This window comes from Bombina bombina, chromosome 1 (assembly GCF_027579735.1).
Source record: "Bombina bombina isolate aBomBom1 chromosome 1, aBomBom1.pri, whole genome shotgun sequence".
NCBI classification, from domain to species: Eukaryota; Metazoa; Chordata; class Amphibia; order Anura; family Bombinatoridae; genus Bombina; species Bombina bombina.
The window spans coordinates 50,136,885-50,153,034 of record NC_069499.1 but is presented as its reverse complement, the minus strand read 5'-3'; the positions used below and the strand labels follow the sequence as shown (position 1 = coordinate 50,153,034).

Genomic DNA, 16,150 nt, shown 5'->3' with positions numbered 1-16,150 from the left:
TTAGATAACAGAAGAAAACATTAAAGTTGATTAAAATTGCGTGTTCTATCTGAAACATGAAAGTTTCATTTTGTGTTTACTGTCCCTTTAATGAAAACTGCGGATTTCCCACCTGTCTGTGCAGTAGTCTGAGGGTTGTCAGCAGCTGTCTCATCAAATTGATTTTTTTCTGACAAATTTTAAAGTTATGTCTACTTCCACGCCTCCTGTACCATGTGACAGCCATCAGCCAATCACAAATGCAGATACGTATATTGTGTGAATTCTTGCACATGCTCAGTGGGAGCTGGTGACTCAAAAAGTGTAAATATAAAGACTGTGCACATTTTGTTAATGGAAGTATATTGGAAAGTTGTTTAAAATGTCATGCTCTATCTGAATCAAGGTGCTTGTACCACCTGGTAATGGCTCAATTTGTTAATTGCTGACATGAGACTAGCCCCATTGATACTCTGAGCAGCTGCAGTATTTACAACGCTGGTGCACTGAGAATATCTAGCTACGCTTCATATGCACATGTAGAGAAACATGTTAACACTAAAACAGTGATAACCTTTTTAGCATGTTTGCAGATATATGTATATTGCCAATATGTTCTTTATGTGCATTTAAATTTTGACCGCAATGTCCCTTTAAGCTAAAGTGACCTAATATTCTTTTACCGTTTGTTGCACAAATTAACATTATATTAGTTTATGTTAAATTAACAAACTGATTTGTGCTTTGGATAGCTCTTAAAGGGACATGAAACCCACATATTTTTCTTTCAAGATTTAGAAAGAGTATGCAATTCTAAAAACTGTCTAATTTATTTCTATTTAATTTGCTTCATTCTATTGATATTCTTTGCTGAAAAGCATATCCAGATAGGCTCAGTAGCTGCTGATTATTTGTGGCTGCACATAGATGCCTCGTGTGATTGGCTTACCCATGTGCATTGTTATTTTTTTAACAACATAACAGAAAATAGTAAAAGATTGAAAAGTATTACACTTTTTAAATTACCCCAACCCAGTTACTCTATAATGCCACCTGGCTGGCAAAGTTTTCTGGGGACAACACTGCCAGCCAATCACAACACAACAAATAAAATGTCTGTTCTCCCAGTTATATCTATATATTACAAGGGCACGTGTCACCCTTGTTTGTATCTCAGTATGTTTGCATGAAGCATTTTGTGACTGTAGGTTAGGGACCTTGACATGGTACTGGGCGAAATGCTGAGTGTAACTAACTCCCTTTTACTTTAAATCTAGCTGTGTGCTTGCAAGTGAGTGCCAGACTTTATATGTGTTGTTTTTAAAAAAATGTTTTGTAATTTCCCCGATGGGCTTTTCACTCAGGCTGGTCACTGTAATACTCTTAAATTAAAGATGGAGCAGATTACAAGTTTTTTTTTACTACACAAACTGTTTATGGGGATTTAATTCTAAGTTTATTGTTCCTTTAAAGGGACAAAAAACAAAACAAAAAACGATCTAATATGTTAGAGCATGTTATTATTACACTATTGCATACAGTGGTCAAGTCCTACAAAAACAGTGTGGGAACTCACCAAGACTTCCACCCCCAAACAATTAATATTGTTTTAGACACACACGCATGCACAGACTGTATTTATATGTATATAATCTATACACTTTGGTTAATTGAAGCAAATTAAAACCAATTAAGGGTTGAATGGTTGCCTTTGGGGCTGAGACTCCTCTGTCACAGAGCCTCACCCACTTAAGGTGCAATAGTCCTATTTCTGCTGAGGGGAGCTAAATAACCCCAGTGCAAGCCACACGTAAGCACCATCTGTTTCACACATTACGGGGTGATCACACAACAGGAGCTCTGATAGGCTTGCATTTAGTGTATTGTAGGAAGTGTTAATGCCCATTACTAGAGGATCTCACTATACCTCTAACCAGACTGTGCTCCAGCTCCTCCCACCAGCAGCAGCAGTGTTTACTGCAGAGTTTCTGTTCTCTGTCCAGGGGGAACTTAGTTCCTCCTGCAAAAACTCTGTTCCCATTGCCTTCCCGCCTGATTTAACCCTTGATTGCATACTTATAACTATGGAGTTGATTACAGTCCGTTAGAAAAGCTTATCAAAACATTTATTGTGATCAACCTGTATGTGTTTAACTCCTGATAAGGGGTTAGACACATAGTTAAAGTCAGTTCCAAAGCAGTAATGCACTTATAGGACCTACCGAAACACATTTTGTCAGCCAATGACAAAAGGCATATCTGTCCTGAGCATACCTAGGTATCCACAATTGCATGCTCTATCTGAACCATGAAGGTTTCAGCTTGACTTTCACTCCCCTTTAAGGCCTGTGTATTTACTGTCCGCCCTTTGTGTCTTCACTTTACCTTGAGATAAAAGTTCATCATTAAATGAGACCCACTCAGATTTCTGGGTGGCTACAACACTAGGGACAGATGTCATTCTTACTCCAGGATTCTCATCCACTGGCTTCTAAATTCATAGCGGCTGCAGAATTCTGTATATGAAGAGAAGACAGAGGAGTCAATGACAGTTAATTATAAAATACATGGTCACTTTTATAATCGTCACAAAATGTAACAGCTGCAACAGAAGTGCAAAGAGCAGTACAAGATTACTAAATGGAAACATAATGTCATTTCCTGTGATTAAAATGATGTTAGCTGGATATGAACTGCAGCTCTGCAAACTTCACTTTTTATTATAGTGATTCCATATAAGTGTCAGATGCTGGAGTGGCACGTAAGAGGGTACAGATGTAGGGTATACAGTAGATGCTAGGGTGGCAAGGAGGGTGGTACAGATGTAGGGTATAGATGCTAGGGTTGCATAGAGGGTGGTACAGATGTATGGTATAGATGCTAGGGTGGCATGTAGTATATAGATGCTGGAGTAGCAGGAAGGGTGGTACAGATGTAGGGTATAGATGCTAGGGTGGCAAGTAAGGTGGTACAGATGTAGGATATAGATGCTAGGGTGGAAGGCGGTACAGATGTAGGGAATAGATGCTAGGGTGGCAGGGAGGGTGGTACAGATGTAGGGTTTAGATGCTAGGGTGGCATAGTGGGTGGTACAGATATAGGGTATATATATCAGGGTGGCATGGAGGGTGGTACAGATGTAGGGTATAGATGCTAGGGTGTCATGGAGGGTGGTACTGATGTAGTATATAGATGCTGGAATGGCAGGGAGGGTGGTACAAATGTAGGGTATATATGCTAGGGTGTCAGGTAAGGTGGTACAGATGTAGGGTATATATGCTAGGGTGGCATGGAAGGTGTTACAGATGTATGGTATTGCTGCTAGGGTGTCAGGTGGTACAGATGTAGGATATAGAAGCTAGCGTGGCATGGACGGTGTTACAGATGTAGGGTATAGATGCTAGGGTGGCAGGTAAGGTGGTACAGATGTAGGGTATACAGTAGATGCTAGGGTGGTATGGAACGTGTTACAGATGTAGGGTATATATGCTAGGGTGGCAGAAAAGGTGGAACAGATGTATGGTATTGCTGCTAGGGTGGCAGGTGGTACAGATGTAGGATATAGAAACTAGTGTGGCATGGACGGTGTTACAGATGTAGGGTATAGTTGCTAGGGCGGCAGGGAGGGTGGTACAGATGTAGGGTATAGATGCTAGGGTGGCAGGTAAGGTGGTACCGATGAAGGTATATATGCTAGGGTGGCATGGAAGGTGTTACAGATGTAGGGTATAGATGCTAGGGTGGCATGGAAGGTGGAACAGATGTAGGTTATAGATGCTAGGGTGGCATGGAAGGTGGTACAGATGTAGGGTATAGATGCTAGGGCAGCAGGGAGGGTGGTAAAGATGTAGGTTATAGATGCTAGGGTGGCATAGAAGGTGTAACAGATGTAGGGTATAGATGCTGGGGTGGCATGGAAGGTGGTACAGATGTAGGGTATAGATGCTAGGGTGGCATGGAAGGTGGTACAGATGTAGGGTATAGATGCTAGGGTGGCAGATGGTACAGATGTAGGGTATAGATGCTAGGGTGGCATGGGAGGTGGTAAAAATGTAGGGTATAGATGCTAGGGTGGTATGGAGAGTGGTACAGATGTAGGTTATAGATGCTAGGATGGCAGGTGGTACAGATGTAGGGTATAGATGCTATGGTGGCAGGTGGTACAGATGTAGGGTATAGATGCTATGGTGGCATGAAAGGTGTAACAGATGTAGGGTACAGATGCTAGGGTGGCAGGTGGTACAGATGTAGGGTATAGATGCTATGGTGGCATGTAAGTTGTAACAGATGTAGGGTATAGATGCTAGGGTGGCACAGATGTAGGTTGCAGATGTTCGGGTGGCAGAGAGGGTGGTACAGATATAGGGTATAGATTCTAGGATGGCCGGGAAGGTGGTATAGATGAAGGTAAGATGCTAGGGTGGCACAGAAGGTGTTACAGATGTAAGGTATAGATCCTCGGGTGGCATGGAAGGTGGTATAGATGTAGGGTATAGATGCTAGGGTGGCAGGGATGGTGGTAAAGATGTATTATGTAGATGCTAGGGTGGCAAGGAAGGTGGTACAGATGTGTGTGTGGTGTGTATGTGTATATATATATATATATATATATATATGTGTGTGTGTGTATTATGCAGTATAAACCAGATCTGCATGCCACTTCTAACAACAGGCACATGAGTAGTGTGTGTGTGTGTGTATATATATATATATACTGTATATATACTTCTTGGGTGTGTGTATATATATATATATATATATATATATATCTGTTACTGCCTACTGACATCTGCTAAGGAATGCTGAGTTAACCTACTGTCTCTTCTGCTTTCAGGTATGTGAATTAAGGCCCTGCATTGAAATCCTGCTATTCCCTGCTTTTCTGTCATCTTACTCCAAGTCTCTCTGTGTATATGTATATTGAGCACATGAATTTAGGCTGTTAAAAACAGAATTTATGCTTACCTGATAAATTACTTTCTCCAACGGTGTGTCCGGTCCACGGCGTCATCCTTACTTGTGGGATATTCTCTTCCCCAACAGGAAATGGCAAAGAGCCCAGCAAAGCTGGTCACATGATCCCCCCTAGGCTCCGCCTTCCCCAGTCATTCGACCGACGTAAAGGAGGAATATGCATAGGAGAAATCATATGATACCGTGGTGACTGTAGTTAGAGAAAATAATTCATCAGACCTGATTAAAAAACCAGGGCGGGCCGTGGACCGGACACACCGTTGGAGAAAGTAATTTATCAGGTAAGCATAAATTCTGTTTTCTCCAACATAGGTGTGTCCGGTCCACGGCGTCATCCTTACTTGTGGGAACCAATACCAAAGATTTAGGACACGGATGATGGGAGGGAGCAAATCAGGTCGCCTAGATGGAAGGCACCACGGCTTGCAAAACCTTTCTCCCAAAAATAGCCTCAGAAGAAGCAAAAGTATCAAATTTGTAGAATTTGGTAAAAGTGTGCAGTGAAGACCAAGTCGCTGCCTTACATATCTGATCAACAGAAGCCTCGTTCTTGAAGGCCCATGTGGAAGCCACGGCCCTAGTGGAGTGAGCTGTGATTCTTTCAGGAGGCTGCCGTCTGGCAGTCTCATAAGCCAATCGGATGATGCTTTTAAGCCAAAAAGAGAGAGAGGTAGAAGTTGCTTTTTGACCTCTCCTTTTACCAGAATAAACAACAAACAAAGAAGATGTTTGTCTGAAATCCTTTGTAGCTTCTAAGTAGAATTTTAGAGCACGAACTACATCCAAATTGTGCAATAAACGTTCCTTCTTTGAAACTGGATTTGGACACAAAGAAGGCACGACTATCTCCTGGTTAATATTTTTGTTAGAAACAACTTTCGGAAGAAAACCAGGTTTAGTACGCAAAACCACCTTATCTGCATGGAACACCAGATATGGAGGAGAACACTGCAGAGCAGATAACTCTGAAACTCTTCTTGCAGAAGAAATTGCAACCAAAAACAAAACTTTCCAAGATAATAACTTTATATCAACGGAATGTAGGGGTTCAAACGGAACCCCCTGAAGAACTGAAAGAACTAAATTGAGACTCCAGGGAGGAGTCAAAGGTTTGTAAACAGGCTTGATTCTAACCAGAGCCTGAACAAAAGCTTGAACATCTGGCACAGCCGCCAGCTTTTTGTGAAGTAAAACAGATAAAGCAGAAATCTGTCCCTTCAAAGAACTTGCAGATAATCCTTTCTCCAAACCCTCTTGAAGAAAGGATAGAATCTTAGGAATTTTTATCTTGTTCCATGGGAATCCTTTAGATTCACACCAACAGATATATTTTTTCCATATTTTATGGTAGATTTTTCTAGTTACAGGCTTTCTAGCCTGAACAAGAGTATCAATGACAGAATCTGAGAACCCTCGCTTTGATAAAATCAAGCGTTCAATCTCCAAGCAGTCAGTTGGAGTGAGGCCAGATTCGGATGTTCGAACGGACCTTGAACAAGAAGGTCCTGTCTCAAAGGTAGCTTCCATGGTGGAGCCGATGACATATTCACCAGGTCTGCATACCAAGTCCTGCGTGGCCACGCAGGAGCTATCAAGATCACCGATACCCTCTCCTGTTTGATCCTGGCTACCAGCCTGGGAATGAGAGGAAACGGTGGGAACACATAAGCTAGGTTGAAGGTCCAAGGTGCTACTAGTGCATCCACTAGAGTCGCCTTGGGATCCCTGGATCTGGACCCGTAGCAAGGAACCTTGAAGTTCTGACGAGACGCCATCAGATCCATGTCTGGAATGCCCCACAATTGAATTATTTGGGCAAAGATTTCCGGATGGAGTTCCCACTCCCCCGGATGAAACGTCTGACGACTCAGAAAATCCGCTTCCCAATTTTCCACTCCTGGGATGTGGATTGCAGACAAGTGGCAGGAGTGATTCTCCGCCCATTGAATTATTTTGGTCACTTCTTCCATCGCCAGGGAACTCCTTGTTCCCCCCTGATGGTTGATATACGCAACAGTCGTCATGTTGTCTGATTGAAACCTTATGGATTTGGCCTTTGCTAGCTGAGGCCAAGCCTTGAGAGCATTGAATATCGCTCTTAGTTCCAGAATGTTTATCGGTAGAAGAGATTCTTCCCGAGACCAAAGACCCTGAGCTTTCAGGGGTTCCCAGACCGCGCCCCAGCCCACCAGACTGGCGTCGGTCGTGACAATGACCCACTCTGGTCTGCGGAAGCTCATCCCTTGTGACAGGTTGTCCAGGGTCAGCCACCAACGGAGTGAATCTCTGGTCCTCTGATCTACTTGTATCGTCGGAGACAAGTCTGTATAATCCCCATTCCACTGTCTGAGCATGCACAGTTGTAATGGTCTTAGATGAATTCGCGCAAAAGGAACTATGTCCATTGCCGCAACCATCAAACCTATTACTTCCATGCACTGCGCTATGGAAGGAAGAAGAACAGAATGAAGTACTTGACAAGAGCTTAGAAGTCTTGATTTTCTGGCCTCTGTCAGAAAAATCTTCATTTCTAAGGAGTCTATTATTGTTCCCAAGAAGGGAACTCTTGTTGACGGAGATAGAGAACTTTTTTCTACATTCACTTTCCACCCGTGAGATCTGAGAAAGGCTGGGACAATGTCCGTATGAGCCTTTGCTTGAGGCAGAGACGACGCTTGAATCAGTATGTCGTCCAAGTAAGGTACTACTGCAATGCCCCTTGGTCTTAGCACCGCTAGAAGGGACCCTAGTACCTTTGTGAAAATTCTTGGGGCAGTGGCTAATCCGAATGGGAGTGCCACGAACTGGTAATGTTTGTCCAGAAAGGCGAACCTTAGGAACCGATGATGTTCCTTGTGGATAGGAATATGTAGATACGCATCCTTTAAATCCACCGTGGTCATGAATTGACCTTCCTGGATGGTAGGAAGAATTTTCCGAATGGTTTCCATTTTGAACGATGGAACCCTGAGAAATTTGTTTAGGATCTTGAGATCCAAAATTGGTCTGAATGTTCCCTCTTTTTTGGGAACTATGAACAGATTGGAGTAGAATCCCATCCCTTGTTCTCTTAATGGAACAGGATGAATCACTCCCATTTTTAACAGGTCTTCTACACAATGTAAGAATGCCTGTCTTTTTATGTGGTCTGAAGACAATTGAGACCTGTGGAACCTTCCCCTTGGGGGTAGCTCCTTGAATTCCAGAAGATAACCTTGGGAGACTATTTCTAGGGCCCAAGGATCCAGAACATCTCTTGCCCAAGCCTGAGCGAAGAGAGAAAGTCTGCCCCCCACCAGATCCGGTCCCGGATCGGGGGCCAACATCTCATGCTGTCTTGGTAGCAGTGGCAGGTTTCTTGGCCTGCTTACCTTTGTTCCAGCCTTGCATTGGCCTCCAGGCTGGCTTGGTTTGAGAAGTATTACCCTCTTGCTTAGAGGATGTAGAACTTGAGGCTGGTCCGTTTCTGCGAAAGGGACGAAAATTAGGTTTATTTTTAGCCTTGAAAGACCTATCCTGAGGAAGGGCGTGGCCCTTTCCCCCAGTGATATCTGAAATAATCTCTTTCAAGTCAGGGCCAAACAGCGTTTTCCCCTTGAAAGGTATGTTAAGCAATTTGTTCTTGGATGACGCATCCGCTGACCAAGACTTTAGCCAAAGCGCTCTGCGCGCCACAATAGCAAAACCTGAATTTTTCGCCGCTAATCTAGCTAATTGCAAAGTAGCGTCTAAAGTAAAAGAGTTAGCCAATTTAAGAGCGTGAATTCTGTCCATAATCTCCTCATAAGAAGATTCTTTATCTAGCGACTTTTCTAGTTCATCGAACCAGAAACACGCTGCTGTAGTGACAGGAACAATGCATGAAATTGGCTGTAGAAGGTAACCTTGCTGAACAAACATCTTTTTAAGCAAACCTAACTTTTTATCCATAGGATCTTTGAAAGCACAACTATCTTCTATAGGGATAGTAGTGCGTTTGTTTAGAGTAGAGACCGCCCCCTCGACCTTAGGGACTGTCTGCCATAAGTCCTTTCTGGGGTCGACCATAGGAAACAATTTCTTAAATATAGGGGGAGGGACAAAAGGTATGCCGGGCCTTTCCCATTCTTTGTTTACAATGTCCGCCACCCGCTTGGGTATAGGAAAAGCTTCGGGGGGCACCGGGACCTCTAGGAACTTGTCCATCTTACATAATTTCTCTGGAATGACCAAATTGTCACAATCATCCAGAGTAGATAACACCTCCTTAAGCAGAGCGCGGAGATGTTCCAATTTAAATTTGAATGTAATAACATCAGGTTCAGCTTGTTGAGAAATTTTTCCTGAATCTGAAATTTCTCCCTCAGACAAAACCTCCCTGGCCCCTTCAGACTGGTGTAAGGGCATGTCAGAACCATTATCATCAGCGTCCTCATGCTCTTCAGTATCTAAAACAGAGCAGTCGCGCTTTCGCTGATAAGTGGGCATTTTGGCTAAAATGTTTTTAATAGAATTATCCATTACAGCCGTTAATTGTTGCATAGTAAGAAGTATTGGCGCACTAGATGTACTAGGGGCCTCTTGTGTGGGCAAGACTGGTGTAGACACAGAAGGGGATGATGCAGTACCATGCTTACTCCCCTCACTTGAGGAATCATCTTGGGCATCATTTTCTCTAAATTGTTTGTCACATGCATCACATCTATTTAAATGAGAAGGAACCTTGGCTTCCTCACATACAGAACATAGTCTATCTGATAGTTCAGACATGTTAAACAGGCATAAACTTGATAACAAAGTACAAAAAACGTTTTAAAATAAAACCGTTACTGTCACTTTAAATTTTAAACTGAACACACTTTATTACTGAATATGCGAAAAAGTATGAAGGAATTGTTCAAAATTCACCAAAATTTCACCACAGTGTCTTAAAGCCTTAAAAGTATTGCACACCAAATTTGAAAGCTTTAACTCTTAAAATAACGGAACCGGAGCCGTTTTTATATTTAACCCCTATACAGTCCCTGGTATCTGCTTTGCTGAGACCCAACCAAGCCCAGAGGGGAATACGATACCAAATGACGCCTTCAGTAAGCTTTTTCTGTGTATCTGAGCTCCTCACACATGCATCTGCATGCCTTGCTTCCCAAAAACAACTGCGCATTAGTGGCGCGAAAATGAGGCTCTGCCTATGATTAGAGAAGGCCCCCAGTGAAAAAGGTGTCCAATACAGTGCCTGACGTTTTTTTTTAACATAATTCCCAAGATTAAAATAACTCCTCAAAGCTATAAACCATTAACAATGCTTATAAAATAATCGTTTTAGCCCAGAAAAATGTCTACCAGTCTTTAAAGCCCTTGTGAAGCCCTTTATTCTTATTAATAAAATGGCTTACCGGATCCCATAGGGAAAATGACAGCTTCCAGCATTACCAAGTCTTGTTAGAAATGTGTCATACTTCAAGCAGCAAAGTCTGCACACTGTTCCCCCCAACTGAAGTTACTTCATCTCAACAGTCCTGTGTGGAAACAGCCATCAATTTTAGTAACGGTTGCTAAAATCATCTTCCTCTTACAAACAGAAATCTTCATCTATTTTCTGTTTCAGAGTAAATAGTACATACCAGCACTATTTTAAAATAACAAACTCTTGATTGAAGAATAAAACTACATTTAAACACCAAAAAACTCTTAACCATCTCCGTGGAGATGTTGCCTGTGCAACGGCAAAGAGAATGACTGGGGAAGGCGGAGCCTAGGGGGGATCATGTGACCAGCTTTGCTGGGCTCTTTGCCATTTCCTGTTGGGGAAGAGAATATCCCACAAGTAAGGATGACGCCGTGGACCGGACACACCTATGTTGGAGAAATTAAGTCCTTAATTGTAATGATTTTTCACAATGTCTCTATTCTAATGTCTAGTTAATTGCCATGTGATGCTCAATCCTTATCAATACTTGCTATAACTCTAAAATTTATAGTTTTCTTATGTCACAGTTTTAACCCCCTACAAATTTTATTGTCTGTTTACTTAACTCATCTCACCCTGACCAGATTCTAACATTCCAATTGGCCTTACCAACTGTCTTTGATTAGCAATCAACTAAATTTAGTGGACTCAGCTGACTGCCCTACCTGTATATATTTCAGACTAGTTTGGGGATGTGCATTGTACAGGGGTGCATTCCCTGGGCAGTGTACATTGTAACAATAGCATATGTTCACATTTTCAAAGTGAACATTTTATAAGTGAGGCACTAATTTTTAAGAATTATACAAGGATTCGGCAAGGGCAAGACACAAGGCAAGTACTCTTGTAATACTGTGTTTTTTTGGTATCTCATTGTATCCTTTTGCAAGTGCTGCTGTAACACTGTATCTTATGTGTTTACTTGGTTCCCACTTTCATAATAATGCTCAATATCTTCATATTCCTTTTTGCTACCTCTTGTCTCTATAACAAACAACATTACTCAATTACTCCTTCTTCCTCTCCACCTGCACTGTTCATTAGCCCAGTGATGTTCAACCTTTTTTTTGCCGTGGCACACTTTTTTACTTTTTTTTTAAAAAAATCCAGCGGCACACCACCATCCCAAAATTTTACAAAATCACACATTGTAGCCTAATACAGCATATATATATCTCAAACAAAATTATATGTCACACTGTTGTCAGTCTGCCGCGGCACACCTGAGGATCTCTCACGGCACACTAGTGTGCCACGGCACATTGGTTGAAAAACACTGCATTAGCCCATCTCTCTTATACTCACCTTACTTTTGTACTCATGAACTTTACCTATTCCTAAACACTCTCTCTCCCCCCTGCACTTCAGCCAAAAAACAGTCTCACTACTGCAAATCAGCTTCTCATCTCATGTCACTTTCCCTCTTGCTCATACTAGCTGCTGGCGACATCTCCCCTAATCCTGGTCCCTCACAACCTCCTAGCCTTTCACTTCCTTGTGTGCCTTTCAATAGACTTCATAAACTAAACTCTGGTAACCTTAATCACATTCCTCTTACATCTAAAAACCCCTCCCCCTTCACTTGTGCACTCTGGAACTCTCGCTCTGTTTGCAATAAGCTCACTTCTATCCATGATCTCTTTATCTCCCACTCTCTTAACCTTCTGGCTCTTACAGAAACCTGGCTCTCTGCTTCAGAGACAGCATCCACTGCTGCACTGTCACATGGGGGTCTTCATTTCAGCCACACTCCTAAGTCTGGCAATAGAAAAGGAGGTGGTGTCGGTATTTTACTTTCCTCTAGTTTCACCTTCCAACAAATACAGCCCTTCTCTTCACTCACATTTTCTTCATTTGAAGCACACATGATTCGGTTATTCTCTCCCCTCTCTATACGTGTTGCAGTCATATACCGCCCCCCTGGCTCCCCAACTCAATTTTTAGATCACTTTGCTGTCTGGCTTCCTTATTTCCTTTCCTCAGACACCCCTGCCCTCATTCTTGGCGACTTTAATATCCCTCTTGACAATCTCACTGCCTCCTCTGCAAAACAACTTCTTCAACTGACTTCCTCTTTTGGCCTGTCACAATGGACTGACTCTCCCACTCACAAAGATGGTTATTCCCTTGATCTGACTTTCACCTATCAATGCACTCTTTCAAATTTAACAAACTCCCCTTTTCCTCTCTCTGACCATTATCTCTTAACTTGCAACATCACTTCCCTATCTACAACTCCCCCTCCCTCTACCCCTCACACCAAACTTCACAGAAGCACTGTCACTAGATCTGCATCAGCTCGCTAGCTCTCTCAAACCTCTCCTCTCATCCATCACCTCCTTTTCCTGCCCTGACCAATCTATCTGCCAGTATAATTCCACCCTTACATCGGTCATTGACACTCTGGCCCCTCCAACCTTAGCTCAGAAACCACACTCTCATCCTCAGCCCTGGCATACTCCTCTGACACGATAACTACGCAGATGCTCCCGTACTGCTGAGCGACATTGGAGGAAATCTCGGAGTTCAGCTGACTTTCTTCACTACAAGTTCATCCTGAACTCCTACTATTCTGCCCTTAATCTTTACAAGCAACAATATTTTTCTAATCTCATCTCTACTCTTTCCTTTAACCCTAAACGTCTGTTCTCCACGTTCAACACTCTTCTCCGCCCACCCCCACCTCCTAAAACAACCTCTCTCTCAGCTGAAGATTTTGCAAGCCACTTCAACAACAAAATTGACTCCATCAGAAGTGAAATCAGCTCTCAACATTCTTCCAATTCCCACCCCCTCAAAAGCTCACGATCACCCAAAACCCAAATATCCAAAAATGCAGCTCTTTTGCCCCTGTTAATGAGGATGAAGTTTCTGCCCTTATACTGTCCTCCCACCTCACTACCTGTCCCCTCGACCCCATCCCCTCACAGCTACTCCCCTCCCTCTCTTCTACCCTCACCCCCATACTCACACACATTTTCAACCTCTCCCTCAGCACTGGTATATTTCCCTCATCTCTAAAATATGCACTGGTCACACTTATCCTCAAAAAACCTTCCCTCGATCCAACCTCCCCTTCCAATTACCGCCCTATTTCCCTACTCCCTCTTGCCTCAAAGCTCCTCGAAAAACTAGTTTACACACGTCTATCCCATTTCCTTACACTAAACTCTCTTCTTGACCCACTGCAATCTGTATTTCGTTCCCATCACTCTACAGAGACAGCAATTGTCAAGGTTACCAATGACCTACTTACAGCAAAATCCAAAGGCCACTTCTCTCTGCTTATCCTCCTTGACCTGTCTGCAGCCTTTGACACTGTTGACCACCCTCTTCTGCTCCAAACCCTCCAATCCTTCAGCATCTGTGACACAGCTCTCTCGTGGTTCTCTTCTTATCTGACTAACCGTACATTTAGTGTAGCCTTCTCCGGAGTATCCACTGCCCCGTTACCACTTTCTGTTGGGGTACCTCAAGGCTCTGTCCTTGGTCCCCTTCTCTTTTCAATCTACACGTCGTCACTAGGTTCCTTAATAAAGTCCCATGGGTTTCAATACCATTTGTATGCCGATGACACCCAAATCTACCTCTCTGCACCAGACCTTCCTCCTTCCTTAATAACCCGTGTCACTAACTGTCTTTCTCACATCTCATCTTGGATGTCCTCTCACTACCTTAAGCTAAATCTCTCCAAAACTGAACTCCTTATTTTTCCCCCTTCTTCCAATGTCTCCACCCCCAAAATTTCTTTAACTATTGATAATTCCATCTTTACCCCTACCCCGCACGCCCGATGTCTTGGGGTCACACATGACTCAGATATTTCCTTCATTCCTCACATTCAGTCCTTGGCTAAAGCCTGCCGCTTCCACCTTAAAAACATCGCTAAAATTAGACATTTCCTTACACAAGATACAACCAAGATTTTAATCCACTCTCTCATCCTTTCCCGCCTCGACTACTGCAACTCCGTCCTCTCTGGTCTACCTAGCTGCCGCATAGCTCCTTTACAATCCATTATGAATGCCTCTGCCAGGCTCACCTTCCTTACTCTTCGCTCTTCATCTGCTGCACCTCTCTGCCAATCCCTTCACTGGCTTCCTCTTGCCTCTAGGATTAAACATAAAATCCTCACCCTGACATATAAAGCTCTCAACTGCACTGCTCCCCCCTACATCTCAGAACTTGTCTCTAGATACCCTCCCTCCCGTCCCCTTCGATCAGCTCAGGATTTCCTCCTCTCCTCCTCTCTTGTTACTTCCTCACATTCCCGTTTACAGGACTTCTCCAGACTGGCCCCTATCTTGTGGAATTCCCTGCCTCGCTCCATCAGACTCTCCCCTAGTTTTAACAGCTTCAAGCACTCCCTAAAAACTCTACTATTCAGGGATGCATACAACCAACACTAACCTTTCCTAACTCCATTACTTTCCCCTTGAACCCCTTAGAATGTAAGCCTATGGGCCCAGCTGTTTACAGATCGCCTCATAAGAGCCGACTACAACAGTGAAACTCTCGGCAGGGCCCTCTACCCACTTGACCCCCACAAAAGCTATCCTGTACACCGCCTATGTTTACAGCGCTGCGTAATCTGTTGATGATAATAATAATAATAATAATATATACACATACATACATACATACAGCAGGCACATAAATAGCTGAACACATGCTGGCTCTCTGTGTACACTTGTCATGTGTAGGACAGCTCTGTCCCTGGAGACTCTATCACTATTATTCAGAATCCTCTAAACTTCAAAGCACAAACACCTTCCAACCTCTCTGGGCAAAATAGAAGGTCACATCCTTCTCATTAGAGTCAACGGCCATCTGTAAAAGCAGCAAGGACTGATTGTCTGTCTGGGAGGGACATTTCTTGTGTAAATCGATGCCCATTTCTGAGAATATATATATATTTTTTGGTAGGATTAAAAAGATCTTTAGTTTTCCTTCAGCTACTGTATATGCAACAATAAGGTCTATTTGGAAGTAAAAAGGGGTTCAGGGTAAGGAAATAATAATTAATAAATGGATAGGAAACCCAAAATTTTATTACATGTGATTTTAAACAACTTTGGGCTAGATTAAAAATGGAGCGCTAATTTATTGAACGCCCATAAATGGGCAAATTCACCTGTTTATGGGCCCGCAATAAATAGCCAGCCATTGCAAGTGGCTGGTTATTGCTAACGCGAACTCGCAGTAGTAATTAGCGCTCAGAAAATTAACCAAAGATCAGACCTCTGGTTAATTTTCTGAATGTCCCCCAATTGGCCCCAAATTTAAGAGTCTTGTAGTTTTTTATTTAAAAATAAAAAACTGCACAAAACAGTTTTTAGGGGTTAAAAGTCACAGGTGTGGGGTGCTATAAAAAAGTGCCTTTACATTGCGGTCTATGGGGAACTGTGTGTTCCCTGTAAATATATAAGTATATATTTATGTGTTATAATGTGTATATACATATATATTTATGTGTTAGTATGTGTATATACATATATATTTATGTGTTAGTATGTGTATATACATATATATTTATGTGTTAGTATGTGATTATACATATATATTTATGTGTTACTATGTGTATATACATATATATTTATGTGTTAGTATGTGTATATACATATATATTTATGTGTTACTATGTGTATAATTATGTGTTACTATGTGTATATACATATATATTTATGTGTTACTATGTGTATATACATATATATTTATGTGTTAGTATGTGTATATACATATATATTT

At 42.4% G+C, this 16,150-nt stretch overlaps 1 protein-coding gene across 1 annotated transcript in view; it reads right to left on the bottom strand.

Moving 5' to 3' along the window:
• STON2 (stonin 2) overlaps nt 1–16,150 on the bottom strand; it is a 255,201-nt gene that overhangs the window by 139,527 nt on the left and 99,524 nt on the right. The window contains exon 2 of the mRNA XM_053697346.1: nt 2,365–2,495. Within this exon, the coding sequence (XP_053553321.1) occupies nt 2,365–2,440 (76 nt within the window). The 5' untranslated portion in view covers nt 2,441–2,495. The remainder of the gene's footprint in view (nt 1–2,364; nt 2,496–16,150) is intronic.